Below are 20,021 nucleotides of genomic sequence, written 5' to 3'. Positions count from 1 at the left end.
GCTACTTTTTGCTGGACTCGTCCAATAAAATTACTAAACAATACTGTTATATACTTATGTATTATATTCAAATAGGGTTTAATATCCCAATATTCTAAGGAGGAAATATTTTGTTTGGTACAGCATTACTATATTTCAGATTAGCCACAACTTTTGAAAAGTTATCTGTGTTTAACAAAAGTATAGAAAGCAAGCAACTTGATATGTAATAATACCTTTACTAGATAGTTGTTATAACAGACAAAAGAAAAGCCACAGTGTCTGTTTTCATGATACATTTGGCGCAAAAAAACAAAAACTATTTAGAAGACAAATGCAACATGATCAAAATTTCAAAACTTGGTCCTTCAATGACTGCTGTGTTGTCATCACTTTAGGCATGCAGCAAGTTCACAATGTTTTCAACATATAATTGAAATCAAACATTTCAAAAATCCTGACAATCTCCTGTTCAAATCATTAATTCAAAAACAAAAAGGTCAATAATGCACAACAGAAACCACATATACAGTAACATGAAATGTTAGCTTACATAATTAGAAAAAAGTTAAAAATAAATTATTAAAAATAACTCCCAGTATAAACCCAAAAATGTAGTTTTAACACAATTTGAACCAGCCAGTATAACAAAATGGTGGTACTGTAGCTGGGGAAAAACCTCTATTAACCGTACTCTTACACAGGCAAATAACTGTGGTGAAGCAGGTTATGTACATGGTACCACTCTTTAATTAAATTTTGACTTATCTGATTTTTTTGATTAAGTGCAAAGTATTGTTTTCAGACCACCCTTCCGAAAATCAAATACACAACTATCAATCTACTGAATGAGGAGTGTTAGGCGATTCCGCTGATATGTTGTTGAATGTTGGAGCCTGTGGTACACTGACATCTTTATGATCAATTTCTTCTGCAGTGCTGTTGTCTTCTGCGTATTTAGTTATTTTTCTGGATTGCAGATCTAAAGGTGTATTTTCCAAAGACTCTATATCCTCAATGCCTGCTCTGTAGTGAATCATAAGCAGTGTAAGGGCTTGCAGTCTTTCACCTGATTTAGCCAATGCAGTAGAAATTAGTGCTTTTTTCCTTGTATCACTTGTCTCTCTTTCTTCTCGAATAAGTGAATTATTATTTTCCAACTCTTGATCTATTTCATTTTGCAACTTATCCAACATGAACTCTAATTTCTGGAACCTTTCCTCCGTGGGCAAGCTTTTATAGAGGTCACGGCCAATTTCTTTTACTGCAATGAAGACATTGTCATCTAGCCCTCCCTCCTTCCGTGGTAACTTTATCCCTGTGCTAGCTGCACGTTTTGAGGGACTATTTGGACTGCAAATTTCAGTGTCACTGCTTTCATTATCTGAAGTGTTCGGAGTGTGCTTTGGTGAAGGTTCTACAATGTCCATCCCTGGCTCAACAAGGCGAGCTTTAGGGACTGGACGAAGATTTAACAAACGAGTACTTGTGTTGATGATATGTCTTGTTAAACCAGTAGTTTTGTTCACAGATTTAGATTCTGAATCAACACGAGAGGAAACAGGTTGAGGAGCTTCCTGCCCCTCCATCCTATAACTTCCGTCAATTTGGTCAAGTCTCCTTTCAGTTCCTACACAAAATGGGGTTTCAGTTAGACATTTTTCTTGACATTTTTTATGACAAACATAAGCACAAAGCATGCACTGGGAAGCTGCTTTAGTCCAAACCTTCTTTTTGCAGTAATCACACCACGTTGGATTCTGGAACTGAGTATCTTGAAAATTATGTTTATTGTCCGTAATAATCATTTGTCCCAGATAAGGATCCTCCTTCTGCAGTGCATGAACCTCTTCTACCAAATTATATTCCTTTTCTTTCTCCAGCAGAAAACTTGAGTCTTCTGGTTCACCTTCTTTTAGATATTTAAAGTGTACAGTTATATCACCATAGCAAAACTTTTCATTGAATCCCTTATGCACTGTCAAATTGCGCAAAGCAGTTCTAGTGACTGCTGCTTTAGGTGCAGGAGCATTTAATCTAAGTGTTCTAAAGTATTCCATGGATGATGTAGCTATACAATCTAATGCAATTTCTTCAAGTTTTATACTTATGTGTCCTAAACAGATGAGACCACCCATTTTGAAAGGGTCTCTGCACCAAAGTGCAACATTAAGGTACTTATGGTATCCTTCCACTTCAAATATACAGGAGGATGACTTTATCCTTGCCCATCGACCTAGTCGATTGCGATAAGGAATTTCTGGTGATTCCCATGTATGATGGTCCTCTCCACTTTCCTTAGAACTACGTGAATTTTCTGAAATTGTATCTTTCACTATTTCTGGTTTTGTTCCTGTTGGTTTTGATATTGTGGAATCTTCCACTTGATCATTATTTTTTGTTATTTTTTCCGTGCATTTGTCACCATTGTTTGCAGGAGGAGGAGGCCTCTCTGGTTTTTCAGAAGATATGTCCCCTGTTTCTAACAGATTTTGAGTTTCACTAGAAGGCAAAATAAGTTTAATTAGTGGCCTAGGTGGTACAGGAGGTTTTGTACTGCTCCCCTGAGGTGGTTTAACTGATTGTTGTGATGTATCCTGACCCTCAGAACTTTTGGGCACTACCAGTTTGACTCCATCTTTTGGTTGTGTTTTTAAAGTTGTCTGATAACCTCCTAAATGTAGCTTGCGATTTAGAATTGGAGATATTGTTCCAAGTGGTTTAGTAGCAAATGTTACTACAGAGCGTTTGGGACTCTGAGTTGTTGGCATTTCTTCTTTGACCTCAGATGACTTTATCTCAGAAGCTAAATCTTCAAATTCTGACTCCAGTTCTTTGTTATCAGCATCAGCTGAAATACTAGTTTGGTCCTCTTCTGAGTGTGCCAGAAAAGCAGGGTCTTCTAATGGCCCAAAGCCATCCTGCAGTGCTGCACCATGCTGATTATAACCAACGGGCCTTTCATAGAACACTAAAACTCTGTCACCAGCCTGCTTGATAAGTTTTAGCACTTGAACAGTCGATGTGATTTTAACTCCTATTAAAACAAAAAGAAAAATGAGCAAACTTGAAAGAAAAAAATGATGCAAGTGTACAATAGCAGAACTCTAATTTAAATCTGTAATATTTAATACTAATATTGTTATTAGTGAAGGGCAATAGTCAAGCTATTGTGGTAAGATCCCAACTTGAAGGTAATAGGTAAGAATAATGAAAAGAATCCTACTAAGTACAACAGTGTTGAAGTGAGGGGAAACAATAACTGCTAAAAAAAAACCCAGTTTACTATTAAACTGAAAATGAACTGGTGCATACTGGGTTTTTAGTAGCATTTTAGCACTCAGACACAGAAGGCTGGGTACCTGCCTTAGAAATATTTATAACTTTAATAATAAAGGTAGCATTAGGCTAATAAAGAAATCAGTATCAATACATTAGCAGCATCATGTAGGCACCATGGCCAAGATTCTCAGCTAATGGGAGGAGGTGAAGACTTCTCAAAGTAACCTTCCCCTCCTCCCTCACCCCCCTCAGTCTGGCTCCTAGGCATAGCCTAAACTGATACCTAAGCATCATTCTAAGGCTCTGACTCAGCCAGGTACTTAAGAATGTGTTTAGTATAAGTATTTAAATAGTTCTATTGAACTCAAAGTCCATGGACTGATATAAGGCAGGCTATTGACTTTATGCTAGCCAGGAATTCTGTTGCGCTGGGGAATCCTCAGGTGCTTGTCTGAGCCAGCTTTTTTAAGACCTCTAGAGCAATGTAATGAGAATTTAGGCAGGGCTCAGGATCTGGCTCATTGTCATGTTTAACACTATTTTGTAAATCAGTTTATTGTTAGTTCCATGGGTTCATCAACAGAAATCAAATATAGCTTGAATGTCTGGACATCTTTCCTTCACCTAGTACATGGGCATTTGATTCGGGGGTCTGGTCCTGTTTGGAACCTAGCATGTCCCACTGCTGAAGCATGGAACTGTGCTATTGGAGACCTGAAATAGTTTAAATAATTGCCTGACTTATTTGGCATACCTTAGGAAAACAATTAATGGGGACTAATGATCTGGCTCTGTGATCAAGATCTTGTCCTGCTTGCCACAGCAATTTGAACTCAGGATATTATTTTACTGTGACTGGAAACTTAATTTTTACTTCAATTAGACATGACATGTCTATTTAGAGACAACTATAACAGCATACCTTCTCAACTTAAATATGAAGATAACAAAAATAAATTGACGTTTCAGATTTTTGATCAATTACTAAGAAAAATATAATCTAGTAATTTTTTTAAAAAGAAAGAGGTTTCTAGGATCAGTGGTTGACCTATTCTTTGTTGGACAAAGAGAGGCTATGTGGGCCATACAGATCATAGAGTATCCAAGTCTTCTGTTACAGTAGAATTCCATTTTAAACTATGGTCTGAGCCCAGGTGTCATTTTAGGACAACATATTACCCTCAATCCACACCAGGATTCCTAATGATCTCAATGGGAGATTTGCACAATGATCCAGGATACATAATGACTTTTATGAAGCAACTAAACTTACACTTAACATTGGCCAGCATTTGCAAATTTGGGTACTTAGACTCTTAAGCAATATTTCAGCTCTTACATAAAAGTGGACACAAGGTCAGATGTTATGAGAACCTACAGCACCCAATGTAAAAAGAGCACATATTCAACAAATCTCTCTGTCACATTTGAGTTGTATGTGATATTTTATGGTCAGAAATAAGTTCGCACTCATGTTAGCATTTTAGAGTGAACAGTGAATTTTCAGGCCTGGGAAACAGAAATTCTATCTTGCTTTTTAAGTAAACAGATGTTCTAGCAAAACATTATAAGAATCAACAGGGAACCTCACAATGCTGTTCTTACAGCTGTAAAGAGTACAACTACACTTAAAAAATGGTACTTCAGCTGTTTGGCTTTACATCAAGTAGAAAATAACTTTTTATGTACAAGAACCTGGATCAGTGTTAAAATATACAGGTTAGGTAGTCAAATATACAAAAGCTAATGTAACAATAGGACATGGATTTTGTTGTTTTAAATATTTTAGTTGAATAAAACTGATTATTACTATTTTATAACAACATTATGGATTTTTAAAACAAATCATGTGATTATGTACCTCCAATAGCTATAAGTCTATCTCCCCGTTGGAGATCAGCAACTGCAGCAGGTGAGTTTGGGGTCACAGTTTCAATAACAACATGTCCTCCATCCTCTTCCTTAGACTGCACTAGCCGGAGAGTGAGTCCAACACTTTGTAAATTCCCTTTAATTAGTTCTGCCTGGAAAGAAAAGATGTTTATTGGAATACAGGGAATAGGTGGCAATGCGTCAATGGTTAGTTTATGGAATGAAAATAATTATAAAAATAAGCATTATGAAACAGAATACAACAATCAACTTTTTGACAGTACAGGGATCCACTTGACTTCAGCAGGCATTAGATCAGGTCCTATATTCACCATTTTCTAAGGATGCTACTTTGTATGTACACAGTATATTTGAATCATTTGGGTATCTACTGTACTTCTGCCAAAGTGCATTTCTGTCCATTTTAGACATTGCAAGTTCTTCTATGTTCAGTCTCTCAATTGAAGGAGTGAAATTTAATTTGCCATTTTCTAAGGATTGAGACACAATCACTGTTTGCAGAAATCCTCTAAAGGAAACTTTTTATTTGCTTTCAATTTATTGAAGCAGCCCCTTCCCCCAATTTCCTGAGCCACTATTCAATTATCTATGTTTGAACGGTCTGCAGATTATCCTTTCCTTTTGAGTGCTTGCTGGTTTGCTCAATATCATAAGATGCTTTTGTATATGAAGATTGCTTCTGAGACCCTTTTCCTTACCATATCTGCTTTATCAATGCCCCTTTTGTTTTAGCCATGACAGACTTGTTTTTGATGAACAGTTAAGTTTTATACAGTGCTTTGCAGACATGAAAGCATTATGTACTACAATTAATTTTACCTAAGAAAGGTCTTGTGGTTAAGGCAGAAGATCTGGGTTTACTTCCCAGCTTTGACACAGACTTCCTAGGTTAACCTATGAAAATCACATCATCCCTCTGTGCTTCAGGTCTCCATCTGTAAAATGGGGATAACATTCTCTCATATCCTCTTAGTGTTGCCTATTTTGAGAGCTAAAACTGTTAATGTGTCAGGGCAGTGACTGTCTAACTATGTGTAAGAATAGCTCTGAGAACAACAAGGCCCTTTTCTGAAGTCACTTGGGGTCTCTAACCACTTCTGTTATACAAATGAACAATCTAATTGCCTATAAAAATTACTTTAATTTCTTATCTCCTCCCTTTCCAGTCAGTGTTAGAGATAACTCTAGTGTTGATCAGCAATGTGCTATACAGGTAGGATTGAAACAAGAATAGTTTATTAAAAATATTTTTGGAAAATGAACAGAAATTTTACAAAGGGGCTATTGAAGGCAAAGACTCTTGACACAGTAATATACATTTCATTGAATCAATGTTCATAGACACAATGATGTTAGGTTATGTAGCTTTGCGTACTGTAGAAGTAGAAGACTACTGATGGCAAGAGACTGACAACAATGAACAGTTTATTTAGTAAGAAAATGACAGAAAAAACCAGGATGATTCCCATTTTATCTGCATTAGGTTTAGCAGGTTTTTCAAATTTAATTGTACTGTATTAATACTTCTTTGGAGCCTTTCTGCCATCTACTTTGATAATCTACAGTCCTTTATTAAATCTAATTCAAAATTATAACCTCAGCCCAGAGAGTCTGGAATCAATTAACAAAATGTGATTTTTTTTTTATGTCATCGTTAGAAGAAAAAGGCTGGGTTCTGGTCTGGTCTTTCATTTACAGTATCCAAGGAGAAGAGCTGTTATCCTAGTCCTGAATCCCCGATGGTTGAGGTTACTCAGAAAGGTTGGGGTTCATTATATTTTGAGAGGTGTTTTTCCAACATGGTCAAAGTGTAGTTGGAGAAAAGTCACGTTTATTTCCAAGTCCATTCTGAAGAAAACAACAACTTATTTGAAAACTAGTACCCAACAAGATCAGCTCTAATGCAGTGCATTTCGGTGTAAATAGCAGTGACCACGAAATGGACTTAGCGTTACTTAATGACCAGTAAAAATATGTGGTTAGCAGAGGAAGTAAAATGAGGTAACTATTGCACCTACCATAAAAAACCCCAGTCCCAACCACGGCTTTTGGATACTAGTCTAATAACTAAAAACATACACTAATAATAATGTGTGATAGGTGTTTGAAAAAAATAATTACCAGTAACTCTAGTTTTTAGAGAGCTTGTAAGGATAGAGCCCCATTTCTCGAATGGATATGTTTGCTAAAGCAATGAGCTGGAACCTCATAGAAAGTGCTGAGTATTTGGATCACACACAGGCACTACCTGTACAGTAGCTGCTGTTCTTTGAAATGTGGATGCAGATGCAGACATGCATTCCAGCACTCAAGTGTGCAAATGTGCAGTGCACCAAATCTGGAAAAATTCATCTTACAACCCCAGGACAATGTTTGTTATCTCTGACTCCTAACCCCCCTCCCTGGCATTGTTCTAACTGCTCAGTTCCTTCACATCAAATTCAGAGTTGAGATTCTAGTGCAGAGTGGATAGAGGATGGGTCATGGAATACATGACTAAACGTCTAAAAACAGCAGTTACTGTACAGGTTGGTAGCCATCTTTCCTCCTTTCAGTGAGCTGCACAAATATATTCCACTCAGGTAATTAATATCAGAAGGAGACGGGGCTTGGAATCTCCTTCAGGACTGCCTTCCTCAAATTTGCCTCTGACCTAGATGCATTTGTAATAGCATAATAGTTGGTATGTATGGATGACCAAGGAGCGGGTCTGTAAACAAACAATACTGAAATGTCACTAAGTAATGCTCTTGCTGAATGAGATATAAATCTCTGAGGAGACAAAATCGTAACTATCCCTGGAATTGTTGCAATCCTGAATGTTATCCACTTAGAAATCAATTGTGCAGGGGCTGCTTCATCTAATCTGTGAAGGAAATAAATATGCAAGAAAGAACTAAATGGCTTAGTTTTTTCCAAGCAAAATAACAAATATTGTCTCACATCCATTGAACAAAGATGCTATTTGTCTATACTATACAAGGTTTGGAGAAAAAGACACAAGTAAGAAAGAAGTCTGGATAAAATGAAATTGTGACACTAACCGACAAAATGTTAAGATGAGGTCTCAAGGCCACATTGTCCATGAAAAATTGAATATGCCATTAGTGTCTACACTTCATTAACTCTTCTTGCAGAAGTTATTGCCACAAGAAATACTGCCTTTTGTCATAGGGGAGAAAGAGAATGAATTGCCAAAGCCTCAAATGAAGGACCCCCAGGAAGACAACAGAACCAGTGTTACGGTCCCACTGAGAAATTACTTCCCTCTCTGCTGGGAAGAGATGAGATCTCCCTCAGAAATCTGACTACTGTGAAGTTTGAAAACACTAACATTGCTATTAAGCAGACCCTCAACAAATTGATATACCTTCAGTCCTCTGGTCTGTTTTAGGTACTCCAAAATACCCAACTGTAGGCCTGCATCTGTTGAATTCCCAGGCCATGGACAAAAGCAAAGTTTCCTCTTGGTCAAACAGGTAGCCCTTATAAGAAGAATCCACTGAACAGCTTTGGAACAGCACTCCTCTTCAGTGTCTAGTCACATAGCATTTATTCTGTGAGGTGAAGACAGTTTAGTGCTGGATACAAACTCTGACTGTAGTCCTGTGTTGGTAGACTAGGACAACAAGAGGAGGAATGGACGGAAACAGATGGAAGAGGTTGGAAAACCCACAATGACTTGTCCAAGCTGATGTGATGAGAATCAGCCTGACACAATCCATCTTCATCTTGTGGATGACCTGAGGAATGATTGGAACTGGGGTGAAAGCATATATCAGGGACAATCCTAATTCAGATAGAATGCATTGGTTAAAGAACTCTGAGGCTTATTCAAAAGCAAAACTGATGGCACTTCTTGCTGTTCTTCATTGTAAACAAGTTGATAGCAGTGATTCTGCAAGACATTCTTTCCTATACAACTGGCCAATAGCAGTAAGAATGATGTTCTCTTTGATGTAGAACTCCCATAACTTTTTCACCTCCTGACAAAGCTGGCTGGGATAGGCTTCTCCCTGCTTGTACGCATAATATACCATGGAGTTGTCAGTGACTGTTTGAACTGCTGTGCCCTCGATTTGTGATCAAAATACACTTCATGCACTATAAAATGGCTTGACACTCCAGGATGCTGACATTAAGAGTTGCTTTCTGTTCCATCCACAAATCTTGTACCTTCAGTTTCTCAAATGTCCCCACAACCTATTGTGGAAGCAATGATAACTATGATCCTGGTTGGAGGAGGATGAACAAAGGAAACACTCTGGTATATGTTGCTTTGAGCTGTCCACCACAACAGGGAGCCAAGAATTGCTGGAGGCCCTTGAACAAACCTGTTCAATGACTGATAACTTGGGTGATAGACCAACTTCAACCATGCTTGAAGAAGATGAAGGCACAATCTTGCATGCTGGACAATTAAGTGCATGCAGCCATATAACTTAATAGCTTTAGGAATAGCTGAAGGTCGAAAGCATAGACTCACAGACAAGTGCGGAATTCCCTGAAATAATCTGTTCACTATTAACACTTGGAGAGTACTGGTAGAGTTGATGCGCAATGACAAATCTCAAACCTCTGTGACTCTGGAGAACTGCCACAAAGAAGTAAGTGTCCTGAAGATCCCCGGAGCAAATTAGTTGTGATTTAAATTGGGAAGGTTATTAGAGCGAATCCCATCAAAATACAGACTCAAACTTTTTGTCGTTAGTCAGTGGCTTGTATCTACCCTGCTGTGATCTGTCATTTATTTGCATTACAATGAGAGAACTTAGGGTTGTGTGGAAACAGCAAACATTGATGCTCTGCATAGGAACATCACACCTTCCCCTCTCCCCCTCCTCAGAATGCTTTGCTGTACATTGTAACGAAGGCAGGATATTCCACAAAGACCCCAAGAGAGCTTTACTTATCAGGAGTGCTCTACCTTCCCAGGAGTTGAGAACTAGGGTATGTATACACTACCACCCTAGTTCGAACTAGGGTGGTTAATGTAGGCAACCGGAGTTGCAAATGAAGCCCGGGATTTGAATTTCCCGGGCTTCATTTGCATATTGCCGGGTGCCGCCATTTTTAAATGTCCGCTAGTTCGGACTCCGTGCCCGCGGCTACACGCGGCACGAACTAGGTAGTTCGGATTAGGCTTCCTATTCCAAACTACCGGTACACCTCGTTCCACGAGGAGTAACGGCAGTTCGGAATAGGAAGCCTAATCCGAACTACCTAGTTCGTGCCGCATGCAGTCACGGGCACGGAGTCCGAACTAGCGGACATTTAAAAATGGCGGCGCCCGGCAATATGCAAATGAAGCCTGGGAAATTCAAATCCCGGGCTTCATTTGCAACTCCAGTTGCCTACATTAACCACCCTAGTTCAAACTAGGGTGGTAGTGTAGACATACCCTTAGAGAATATCTAGATTATTTATGCATATCCTTCTGCACAAACTTGGCTTCATTGCCCAATGCAGAAACCATACAACTCAGGAAGTGTTGTATGTCTTAAAATCTTCAGGCACAGGGAAAGAAGATTCCAGTCCTGCAGAGTCATCTGGTGACAAGAAAGAAGAGACTGGGGGCAATGCGGATTTCTGAGTGAGTACCTGGTCCTGTACAATAAAATGAGGTTGAACTGACTCAGGAAGTACAATCGCAGAGAATATCTGCCATGGAGGTGGCTTGGGAAGAAAGACTGCAGCTGGGACTGGTGATCTTGCCTGGACTGCCTTGAAGAACTGGAGCTTGCAGACTGAGAAATGTCCCAAGGATTCCAAGGAAGCCTTGGGGAATAAGTGTAACTTCAAGTCTTTGTTCAAGCCATGGGAAACAGGGTCAAATTTGCATAAGAAGTGAACAAACAGACTGACATAACCAGATGAGTACTCAGGATCTGCTTCTTTGAGACAGGCCTAACAAGGAAAACAGAACACCACTAATCATCTCCTACATCCCCCAGCTTAAACCCTTCCAGAGCATCATTAACAATCTACACCCTATCCTGGAAAACGATCCCTCACGCTCACAGGCCTTGGGAGACAGGCCGATCCTTGGCTACAGCCAGCACTCTAACTTGAAGCAAATTATTTTCAGCAGCCTCACATAACATCTCAAACATACTCACCCAAGAACCTACCCCGGCAATAAATCTTGTTGCCAACTCTGTCCGCCTATTTATACTGGTGACACCGTCACAGGAGCTAACCACATAAGCCACAACATCAGAGGCTCATACAACTGCACATCCTCTGTGATCTATGCCATCAAGTGCCAGCAATACTCCCCTGCCATGTACATTGGCCAAACTGGACAGTCTCTATAACAAAGGACTAATGGCCACAAATCAAATATTAGAAATGGTAATCCATAAAAACCTGTAGGGGAACATTTTAACCTGCCTGGACACTCATTAATAAATTTAAAAGCAGCCATTCTACCAGAAAGGAATTTCACAAACCAACCAGAGAGAGAGAGAGAATGCAGAATTGACCTTCATATGCAAATCTGACAGTTTCCCCAAGGCTTGAACAAAGACTTGAACTGAATGGCCCGTTATAAAATGTACCTTTCCTTACATTCAACATCCAATTAACATCAAAAGCTAAGTATGGAACATTTCCAGCCCATTCAATTAGCCTCATTAGCACTGGCACTACAATTTTACAGATACTTCACCTCCTCCCCCACCCCGCACTCTACTCTTTCTTTTCTGTTATAAATTGTGAGCGTCCCCCCTTTTTTCTTCACTCAAGCTCATCTGAGGAAGCGAGCTTTGTCCACAAAAGCTCACTATACTATATATATTTAAATAACAATGAATAGACTAGTAGCACCTTAAAGACTAACATAACATGTAGATGGTATCATGAGCTTTCGTGGGCACAGCCCGCTTCATCAGATGACAGTAGTGTTAGAAGTCCAGATCCAAGAATAATAAGGGAAGGAGGGAGGGCGGAGAAGGAAAAAAGAGAAAGAAAAGGAGAAAAAAAGGAGAGGAGGAAGAAAAAAAGAGAGGTAAGTTTCAGAGGGGTAGCAGAGTTAGGGTATGTCTACGCTACAGCGTTATTTCGAAATATCTAATTTCGAAATAGTTACTTCAAAATATCTTATTTTGAAATAACGCGTCTACACACAAAATGCATTTTGAAATAGCTTTTTGCTATTTCGAAACAGCACGCCCACACTGACTGGACGCTGAATCGCATTTAAGGCCAGCCGGAACTTAAACTGGTTCTGGCAGGGCATCAGGTCAGAAGTTACCTTGTGGCCAGGGCGGCCAGCAGGGCACCGTGGGAAAGGCTGGAGGCCTCCTATCTTGAAATAAGCGTCTACACAGTGCTTATTTCGAAATAGCAATTTCAAAATCGGTGCTATTCCTCATGGAATGAGGTTTACTGATTTCAAAATAAGCCCTCCACTATTTTGAATTAATTTTGAAATATCAGTTGGCTTGTGTAGACGCTAGGAAAGTTATTTGGAGATAACGGCTGTTATTTGGAAATAACTTTGCTGTGTAGACATACCCTTAGTCTATAACAGGAAAAACTTAAACAACAACAAATAGTCTAGTAGCACCATTAAGGTCTTAAAGGTGCTACTAGACTATTTGCTGTGCCCACAAAAGCTCATGATACCATCTACATGTTTTGTTAGTCTTTAAGGTGCTACTAGTCTATTTGTTGTTTTTTAAGATTTTCCTGTTACAGACTAACTTGGCTACCCCTCTGAAACTATATATATATTTTTAGTCTCTAAAGTGCCACAGGACTACTTGTTTTTATAATAATTTCTGTTACTCAAGAATGTAAAGTATTTCAGGAACATGAGTTTCCAATTTTACTTTGCCTGAGCTGTCTAGTTGTCAATGCAGATTACTGCAGTGAGGGTTGGTTCTTAAACTGTCAATAATTAGTGACTGTCTGAGCACTTTCAGGTGGTCCCTGAGATATAATGATGTGGCACTGGCCAGAATACCAACAATGACATTTTATGCTTGGTATAGTGCAGGCCAGTGCTTTTTCAGGGTTCCAAGGGTCTTTTTAGTCAACTGAACTCCCATGTGTCTGTGCACAACATGTGACTACTTCATGTCTTTTTTTGTTGTGTGCTTTTTTGGTGTAAATTAAACTGATATGTGGATCACAAAAAATCTAAAAGAATAGGAAACTCAGATGGAATCAGCATGCTAAGTGACAGAGCAATTGGAATACTGAGGGGGCAGGTAATGTAAGGAAATCACACTTATTAGTTAAAAAAAGTCTTACACTAAGGAGAAAAATAAACAGCAGATGTACAAAACCCATAATCACCAAGTAACTGCACTTGTCATATGAAAGTGAGTTTTCATTTGGTGTCATTAAACATTAGACCCGCCATTATTTTTTTTATCATGTAACCAATTACTATAGTTCCTTAAGGAAATCATGGGATTAGATGGCAGAGAGAGGAGGTTGTCAATAAGAGGATCTCAATATTCAGAAATGGTACACAGCATGAAAGAGTTAGAGAACTGCTGCATTAAATTGTGGCATATTCTGGAATATATCCCAAAAAGGAGGACATGAATATAAAACAGCCTCCCAAGCATCATTCTATTGATCATGAAATAATCTGATGATTAACATATAACGGGATGGGAACAGAGAACTGAAAAAGAAATACGCCATAAAAGCCAAATAAAACTTGCTCCCTTTGCTTATTTTAAAATACATATAACAAATTACACACACTTCTTATTCAGGTTGGAATTAATAAAACATTATGATGTGGTGTCACAACCAAAATGTAATGGGATATAAAGTGTAATAACATTGATTTCACAATAAAGGTTTTGGAAGCTCATCAATACTGCTACTATTTGCGCATTGAAATACATCATGGAACATAACCCTATCACTGTTCAATTTAATAATAGGTCTATGTTCTGGAAGTAAATTGAAGGAGAAAAATAAATTCCCTGTGACTCATAGCTCCCCCCCCCCATATTATTTTGAAAGCCTAACAGATGTTAGCTGCTAGTGAAAATCAAAGTGTTTCTTTAATCTTTATGAATCTTAATGCATTTCTGATGCTTAACTTCATAGCTACACATTTAGAGCTTTGATAGTCATAACTTGCTCATCCCATTAAAATATCCTCAAAAGTCAAATGTTTAGATGGGAGTCTGTTAAGGCTGTTCCCCACTCTGGCATTCCAGCTGCTGGTGGGGGCATGCAAGAAACCTTAAAAATATCTTGCCTCTATAGGCTTTTGCTCAAAAGCTCCCCAGTCACAGATTCCCTGACCTTAGGAAGTAGCTGCCACCACCAAGTGAAAAGCCTTTTCTTCTTGAACCCAGGAAGAAAGCACTTGGACTTCATCAGAGGGGTAGCACCAAGCTCTTACCACAAGAGAGTTTGGGGGGGGGGGGGGGAAGGAGGGAAGAGAAATCAAACTGCAGTCTCTGATAGCTGACCTCTTAGACTTAGGCATACATACACAGACCTCTTATTACCGTCCAGGACACAATAATCAAATTATTGCCTTAAAAAGGGTGATTTTATTAACAAAACAAAAAGATATACTTGATAAAGCACACTTGGTTACTAGTTGTTTTAAAGCAACAGAGAAAAGAACAATTTAAAACAAAGAAATTCCATCCCTGGGAGACAGCTTAAAGTACAGTGTGTGTGGGGGGGTGGGGTGGGGGGAGCCTGACTCAATTAGCATCATTAACACTGGTCCTACAATTGACAGGTAAATGATTTTGCTGTTAAATATACTCTGGATTTTGTAATTTCCACTCCAACTCATCTGATGAAGTTGGTTTTACCCACAAAAACTCATGATGTATTTGTTAGTCTCTAGGGTGGAATAGGACTGTATGTTGTTTATAAATTAACAATTTTAAAACTTCAATTTATGAATTAGACTTGGGTACAGCTGTGTAGTTAAGCATGCCTAAGCAAGTAATGTAAATGCTCATTCTCAAAGGTGGATTTAGACAAGGGGAACTACCTCAATAATGAGACTGTTGCAGGCACCGTGGTTTTGCCATTTTGACTAGCCTTACATTACTAGAACATTAAACTACATCAACATAATGTTCTAGCCAGAACATTTAACTGTATCAACATAAAGTACCATGACTTATTCAGAAGAATTTAATTTTCAATAACTGAAGTCCTCTTCAATTTTACCCTATTTACATCTCTCTCTCTCCCCCCTCCCATACACACACAATTTTAACAGCTTAATAGCAATGAAAATTAAACTGTCTGACCAGTGGTACAAATTCTTTTAAGACCAGAAAAAAAAAAAGTCTGGCTTTTACCCAAGCACAGAGAAGCCCTGAAAAATCCCTTTTTGATGGTATTATATGGGTTTCTTGGAAACTTGACATTTTCTTTTGCCATTTTGGCCCTTTAGGCCAAATAATCATCTTTTACAAATGGTGGACATTTGGAATTAACAAAGATGTTGTTCACTGCAGATCTGATTTTTTTTAACCTCACATAGAAGAATAGGAACATTTTTACAAATAAGGCCTATTAAATAATCAATAGACTATGTATTGATTTTTAACTATGTGGTATTTACTATAATTAGAGGTAATTATAATTTAGTTGTCACTACTGTAGCAAATGGGTATGTCACAATTGTCCAAACACAACTATCACTTTCCTTATTTTATGTCAGCTGAAAGCATTTAACAGATTTTTAAAACTTGTTACCAGTATTACAGCTGATTCCTCACACTACTTACTGTTTCATGATGGTGCAGCATAATGTAGTTTTAGGGGGAAAAAAAGAAAAAGGTGTATAAAGAAGTCTGTAAAACTAGCATTTCTGAATGCAGAGCTGACATTTGGGAAATGACATACAGAATCATACACAAGGATTTTATTCTAATCATTACTATTGAAGGTTGACTATGAGAGACAGTTGCTTGTCTTCTGTGCCTCAGAAATAATTGTAGGTATAAATTATTAAAGACTGTTGCAACGCATCACCTTACAAAATAAACAGTGGGTTGAAACTAGCATTTCTTCATCTCCGTGAATCAGTGAAGTGAAAAAATCAGAAACGTATTTTTCTGGGCCAGAAGGGAATGTGAAAGGATCAGGGAATATCAAACCACTTCTGATTTCATTACAGTCCACAAAGCCTCTCTCATAGACATTCTGTGAGGTTCCTGATATACAAGCTAGGAGGGAGTACAGGCCTCTCTGTGGCACGCTCCCCAATCTATGGGAGAAGATGATGCAAATCACTGTCATTTGGGTCTGAAATCCTCCTCTACACTATAGAACACATCCTGAGGGAGGACTCCAGTCTGCATGGATAAAAAAGGGTTAGACAAATGAGCCACATTCCCTTCCAAAAGTAGAAAAAAAACCTGAAAGAAAAGCAAGGAGGAAACTCTCTGAACATCTGACTAACTCTGAGGGCCAAATTCAGCTCTCAAAACACTCACTTTACAGGAAACTATTTAGTACAATTTTCAGAAATAAGTTATTAATTTATTGGGCTGAGATTTCCAAAACAGCCTGAGATCCTGTCCGAAATAGACAGCAACTGGCCATTTACCTCCAATTTGTGACTTTAAAAAAAAATCTCTTTAATCTTTATATATTCATTAACATGTTGTCAGAGATTTGATGAAAATACGCTGGAAAAAATGAAATTAGAGAGAAAAACTGAAAACAACCCCCCCCCCCCGAATATGTTTTATCGGATTGTTTATTTATATATACATATAAGAAGTTGTGGAAAGATTTCTCTTCAGTTTCTGTAATAAAATGATTAATTCTGGTTAGCACTACTGAATCTTTTCTAATTCATCCTTCAATTAAAAACATATGTATGATAATTATTCCATAGCTTTAGCATATCCCACATTTGATTATTTAATACAATAGATGGTACATAAATGTTATATAAATTAAGTACACTTTAATGAAATTACAGTTAGAAAACACAATAGACTCAGAGAGAACAAACTATATGGGTAACATATAAACACAAAAGGTAACTGAACTATGCTTATTAAATAGGCTGTTAACAGAGGATGATAAAAAACAGACTCAATTATATGAAGCAATAAGTGAGACTGAAAAACAAAGGTGCAAAGATATAATCAAAGCTTTCATTTTAAAATTAGGCTTAATGAGCAACTCATGGCCATGCTCCTAGACTAGGCTCCTGAACTCCCTTTAGGCTGAGGTAAGAATGCTGATTCCAATATATACAGGCAGTCCCTGGGTTACGTACAAGATAGGGACTGTAGGTTTGTTCTTAAGTTGAATTTGTATGTAAGTCAGAACTGGTACATATTGTAGGGGAAACTCTAGCCAAACATTTCTCCAGAGCTCAGTTTTATTCTCCCACACCTCACTTCTCTCAGTCCTTTATTCTCAAGCTGAGGTGTCTGCTGAGAAAAGCCGCTCCGTGTCTCCCTGGTCTGCTGGGGAGGGGGCGCTAGCTTCATGTCTCCCTGGTCTGCTGGGGGGAAGCAGCTAGTGCGGGGTTGCCTCACCCCGTTTGTAAGTAGGGATCCGATGTAAGTCGGATCCATGTAACCCGGGGACTGCCTGTAAAGAGAATTTTCAATTTCCTCTTGTGGGTTCATCATACAGAGATACTTAGATTAACCTTAGAGTTATATGATGCAACTTCAATTTGCACAAGCTTCAGAACTATATGAAAGTTACTAATCCTCTATATTTAAATACTGGCCAGAATGAATTAAATTACCCAAAACATCAAATACTAATTTCACTCACATGGTCAACTAGCACTGAAGCAAAAGAAAGCAAGGGAAAAAAACACCACCAACCTTTAAAAGTCAGCTCAAGCATTATTATTATAACATTCATCTATTGTTACTTTAAAGCAGCAGCGGGGAATCTTTTTTGGGTCAGGAACTGCTGACCCACAGAAAAAATTAGTCAGGTGCCACACACACACACACACACGAGAAAGTGAGTAGCAAAAAACAACAACAAAACCCCCCAAACCCAACCCTCACTGATGTAGCCCCTGACTGAGAAGACAAAAGACGCTCCAGAAGGGGTTGCCAGATGGTTGAACCCCCCCTAAAAAGGGAAAAAATTCTGATGAAGGGGAAAAAGGGGGGGGGGGAGGCCAAAGTTGTTGAGCATAAAAAAAAAAAAGACTCCAAAAATTCTATCCTGCCCCCAAATTAAAATAAAACAGCATTGAAACACCATGCTCCCTTTAACAGTGAGTGCATGGATAAGAACAGGGGAGAAGTTGAGCACTAAGACGCAGGGGAAAGCATTGCTTTCCCTAGGTCTTTTGGCCAGCAGCCATTTTGTGCCACCACCGTTGGGGAACCAGGTAAGCATGGGGGCTGAGGTCGGGGGACTGGGAGTGTTGGGGATGGGGGAGGCCGGGCGCTGAGTGTTTATAGGATTGCCAGATGCCCAGCATTTTCACCTCCTGGCCAAGGAAAAATTCAGAAAATACCGGACATCTCAGGTGTCCAGTATTCTCTGAATTTTTTTTTTTACCAGACAGGAGCCAAAAATACCGGACTCTCCGGGTGAATACTGGACATCTGGCAACCCTAACTCCAGAGTCTATGGGGCCCAGCCTAGTAAGTTCTGTGTTCTCCATCCCTGTGGTGGGGCAGCATGGCGGAGAGTGGGCTGGAGTGCCAGCACAGGGTCTCCAATGCTGGGGAGAGGGTCCTGAGCCTCAGGGGCTGGATCCAGGCAAGCTGGGGACCACATTTGCCCCCAAGCCTGAGTTTTCCCACCGCTGCTTTACAGAATATGGTTTCATATAGGGATGCAAAGGATATAAATCTTAGAAATACTTATCAAGGAAAGTGGGGCGGAGTACTGTAATGAGCCTTGCACTATTTTTTTATTGGCTAGGCAAGTGTAAGAGAATGGAAATTCTCCCATAATTTTATTTTACTAATTTCTGATTAAAGATACAACTGGCTGTGGTGTTTTAAAAATAGGAAAAAGTAAGTACCTGTAACATTCTTTTCTGGTTAAATTTTTCACTTCACCTGATTACTATGGGAATAAGCATCTTAGAAATATGTTCAATAACAATTTTTTAATCCTTTTTTTAAAAATTCAATTCCTATATAAGTCAAGTCTAGACTAGTAAGGATCATACTGAAGAATGATACATCTCTTGCAGCTTAGTAAGATTAAATATTTTATTTAAACAAATGTTTTTAGCCCTACTAATTGCCAAGATAAGCTTCTTCAACATAAACCAAAGCAACACTGTCTCGATCAGAACTACCGTTAGATTGGGATGTGCTCCACTGCCCACTCATGTAATAAACGACACAATAAGCCTGTTGAATTAAAGATTTTTATCTCTCTCTCTCTCTCTCTACTGGACATTTTAGCAGAAATATCCTGCTGTTTATGGTCAGAGGTTGAGTACAGTTCCACACTTTTCACAATTGTAGCATGTTCTAAAAAAATTATAATTACATTATTCACTTTTATAAAAGTGAATAAACTTTATTAACTAATTGATCAATAAATTCATGTTATCCATTAATATAAATCATAACCATGGAAAATGTTCAATAAAATTTCTTGACTAAAGAACTTCAAACTGTCCTTGTTTCAATAATTGGACCCAAATCTCTAAAAGTAGAATTTTTGTACTACATATTTTTTCAAGACCCATGCAACAGAGATCCACATGCTCAGGTTGCTAGACAATTCTCTCACCATCGAAAGGAAATTATCATTTATAGTATTATAACTGGTAGAAAATTGTGTGTCAGAAAATGACAATTCATCAAAATGAAATGTTCTTTGAGAACATGATTTTTTTTCAAAATGAAAGAGGGTCAAAATCAGCAACAAGTTATAAAATAATGTCACAAAAG

General features: G+C 38.5%; 1 protein-coding gene across 1 annotated transcript in view; it reads right to left on the bottom strand.

The window, feature by feature from the left end:
* Window positions 1-706: 706 nt before the first annotated feature.
* Window positions 707-20,021, bottom strand: part of PDZD8 (PDZ domain containing 8) — a 132,557-nt gene continuing 113,242 nt past the window's right edge. The window contains exons 4-5 of the mRNA XM_014573726.3: window positions 5,123-5,285; window positions 707-3,016 (exon numbers count right to left, since the gene is read on the bottom strand). Of these exons, the coding sequence (XP_014429212.2) occupies window positions 816-3,016; window positions 5,123-5,285 (2,364 nt within the window). The 3' untranslated portion in view covers window positions 707-815. The remainder of the gene's footprint in view (window positions 3,017-5,122; window positions 5,286-20,021) is intronic.

The sequence above is a fragment of the Pelodiscus sinensis genome, chromosome 8 (assembly GCF_049634645.1).
Source record: "Pelodiscus sinensis isolate JC-2024 chromosome 8, ASM4963464v1, whole genome shotgun sequence".
Classification (NCBI taxonomy): Eukaryota; Metazoa; Chordata; order Testudines; family Trionychidae; genus Pelodiscus; species Pelodiscus sinensis.
Note: the sequence above shows the minus strand (reverse complement) of the source record. Positions and strands in the feature narration are given on the sequence as shown.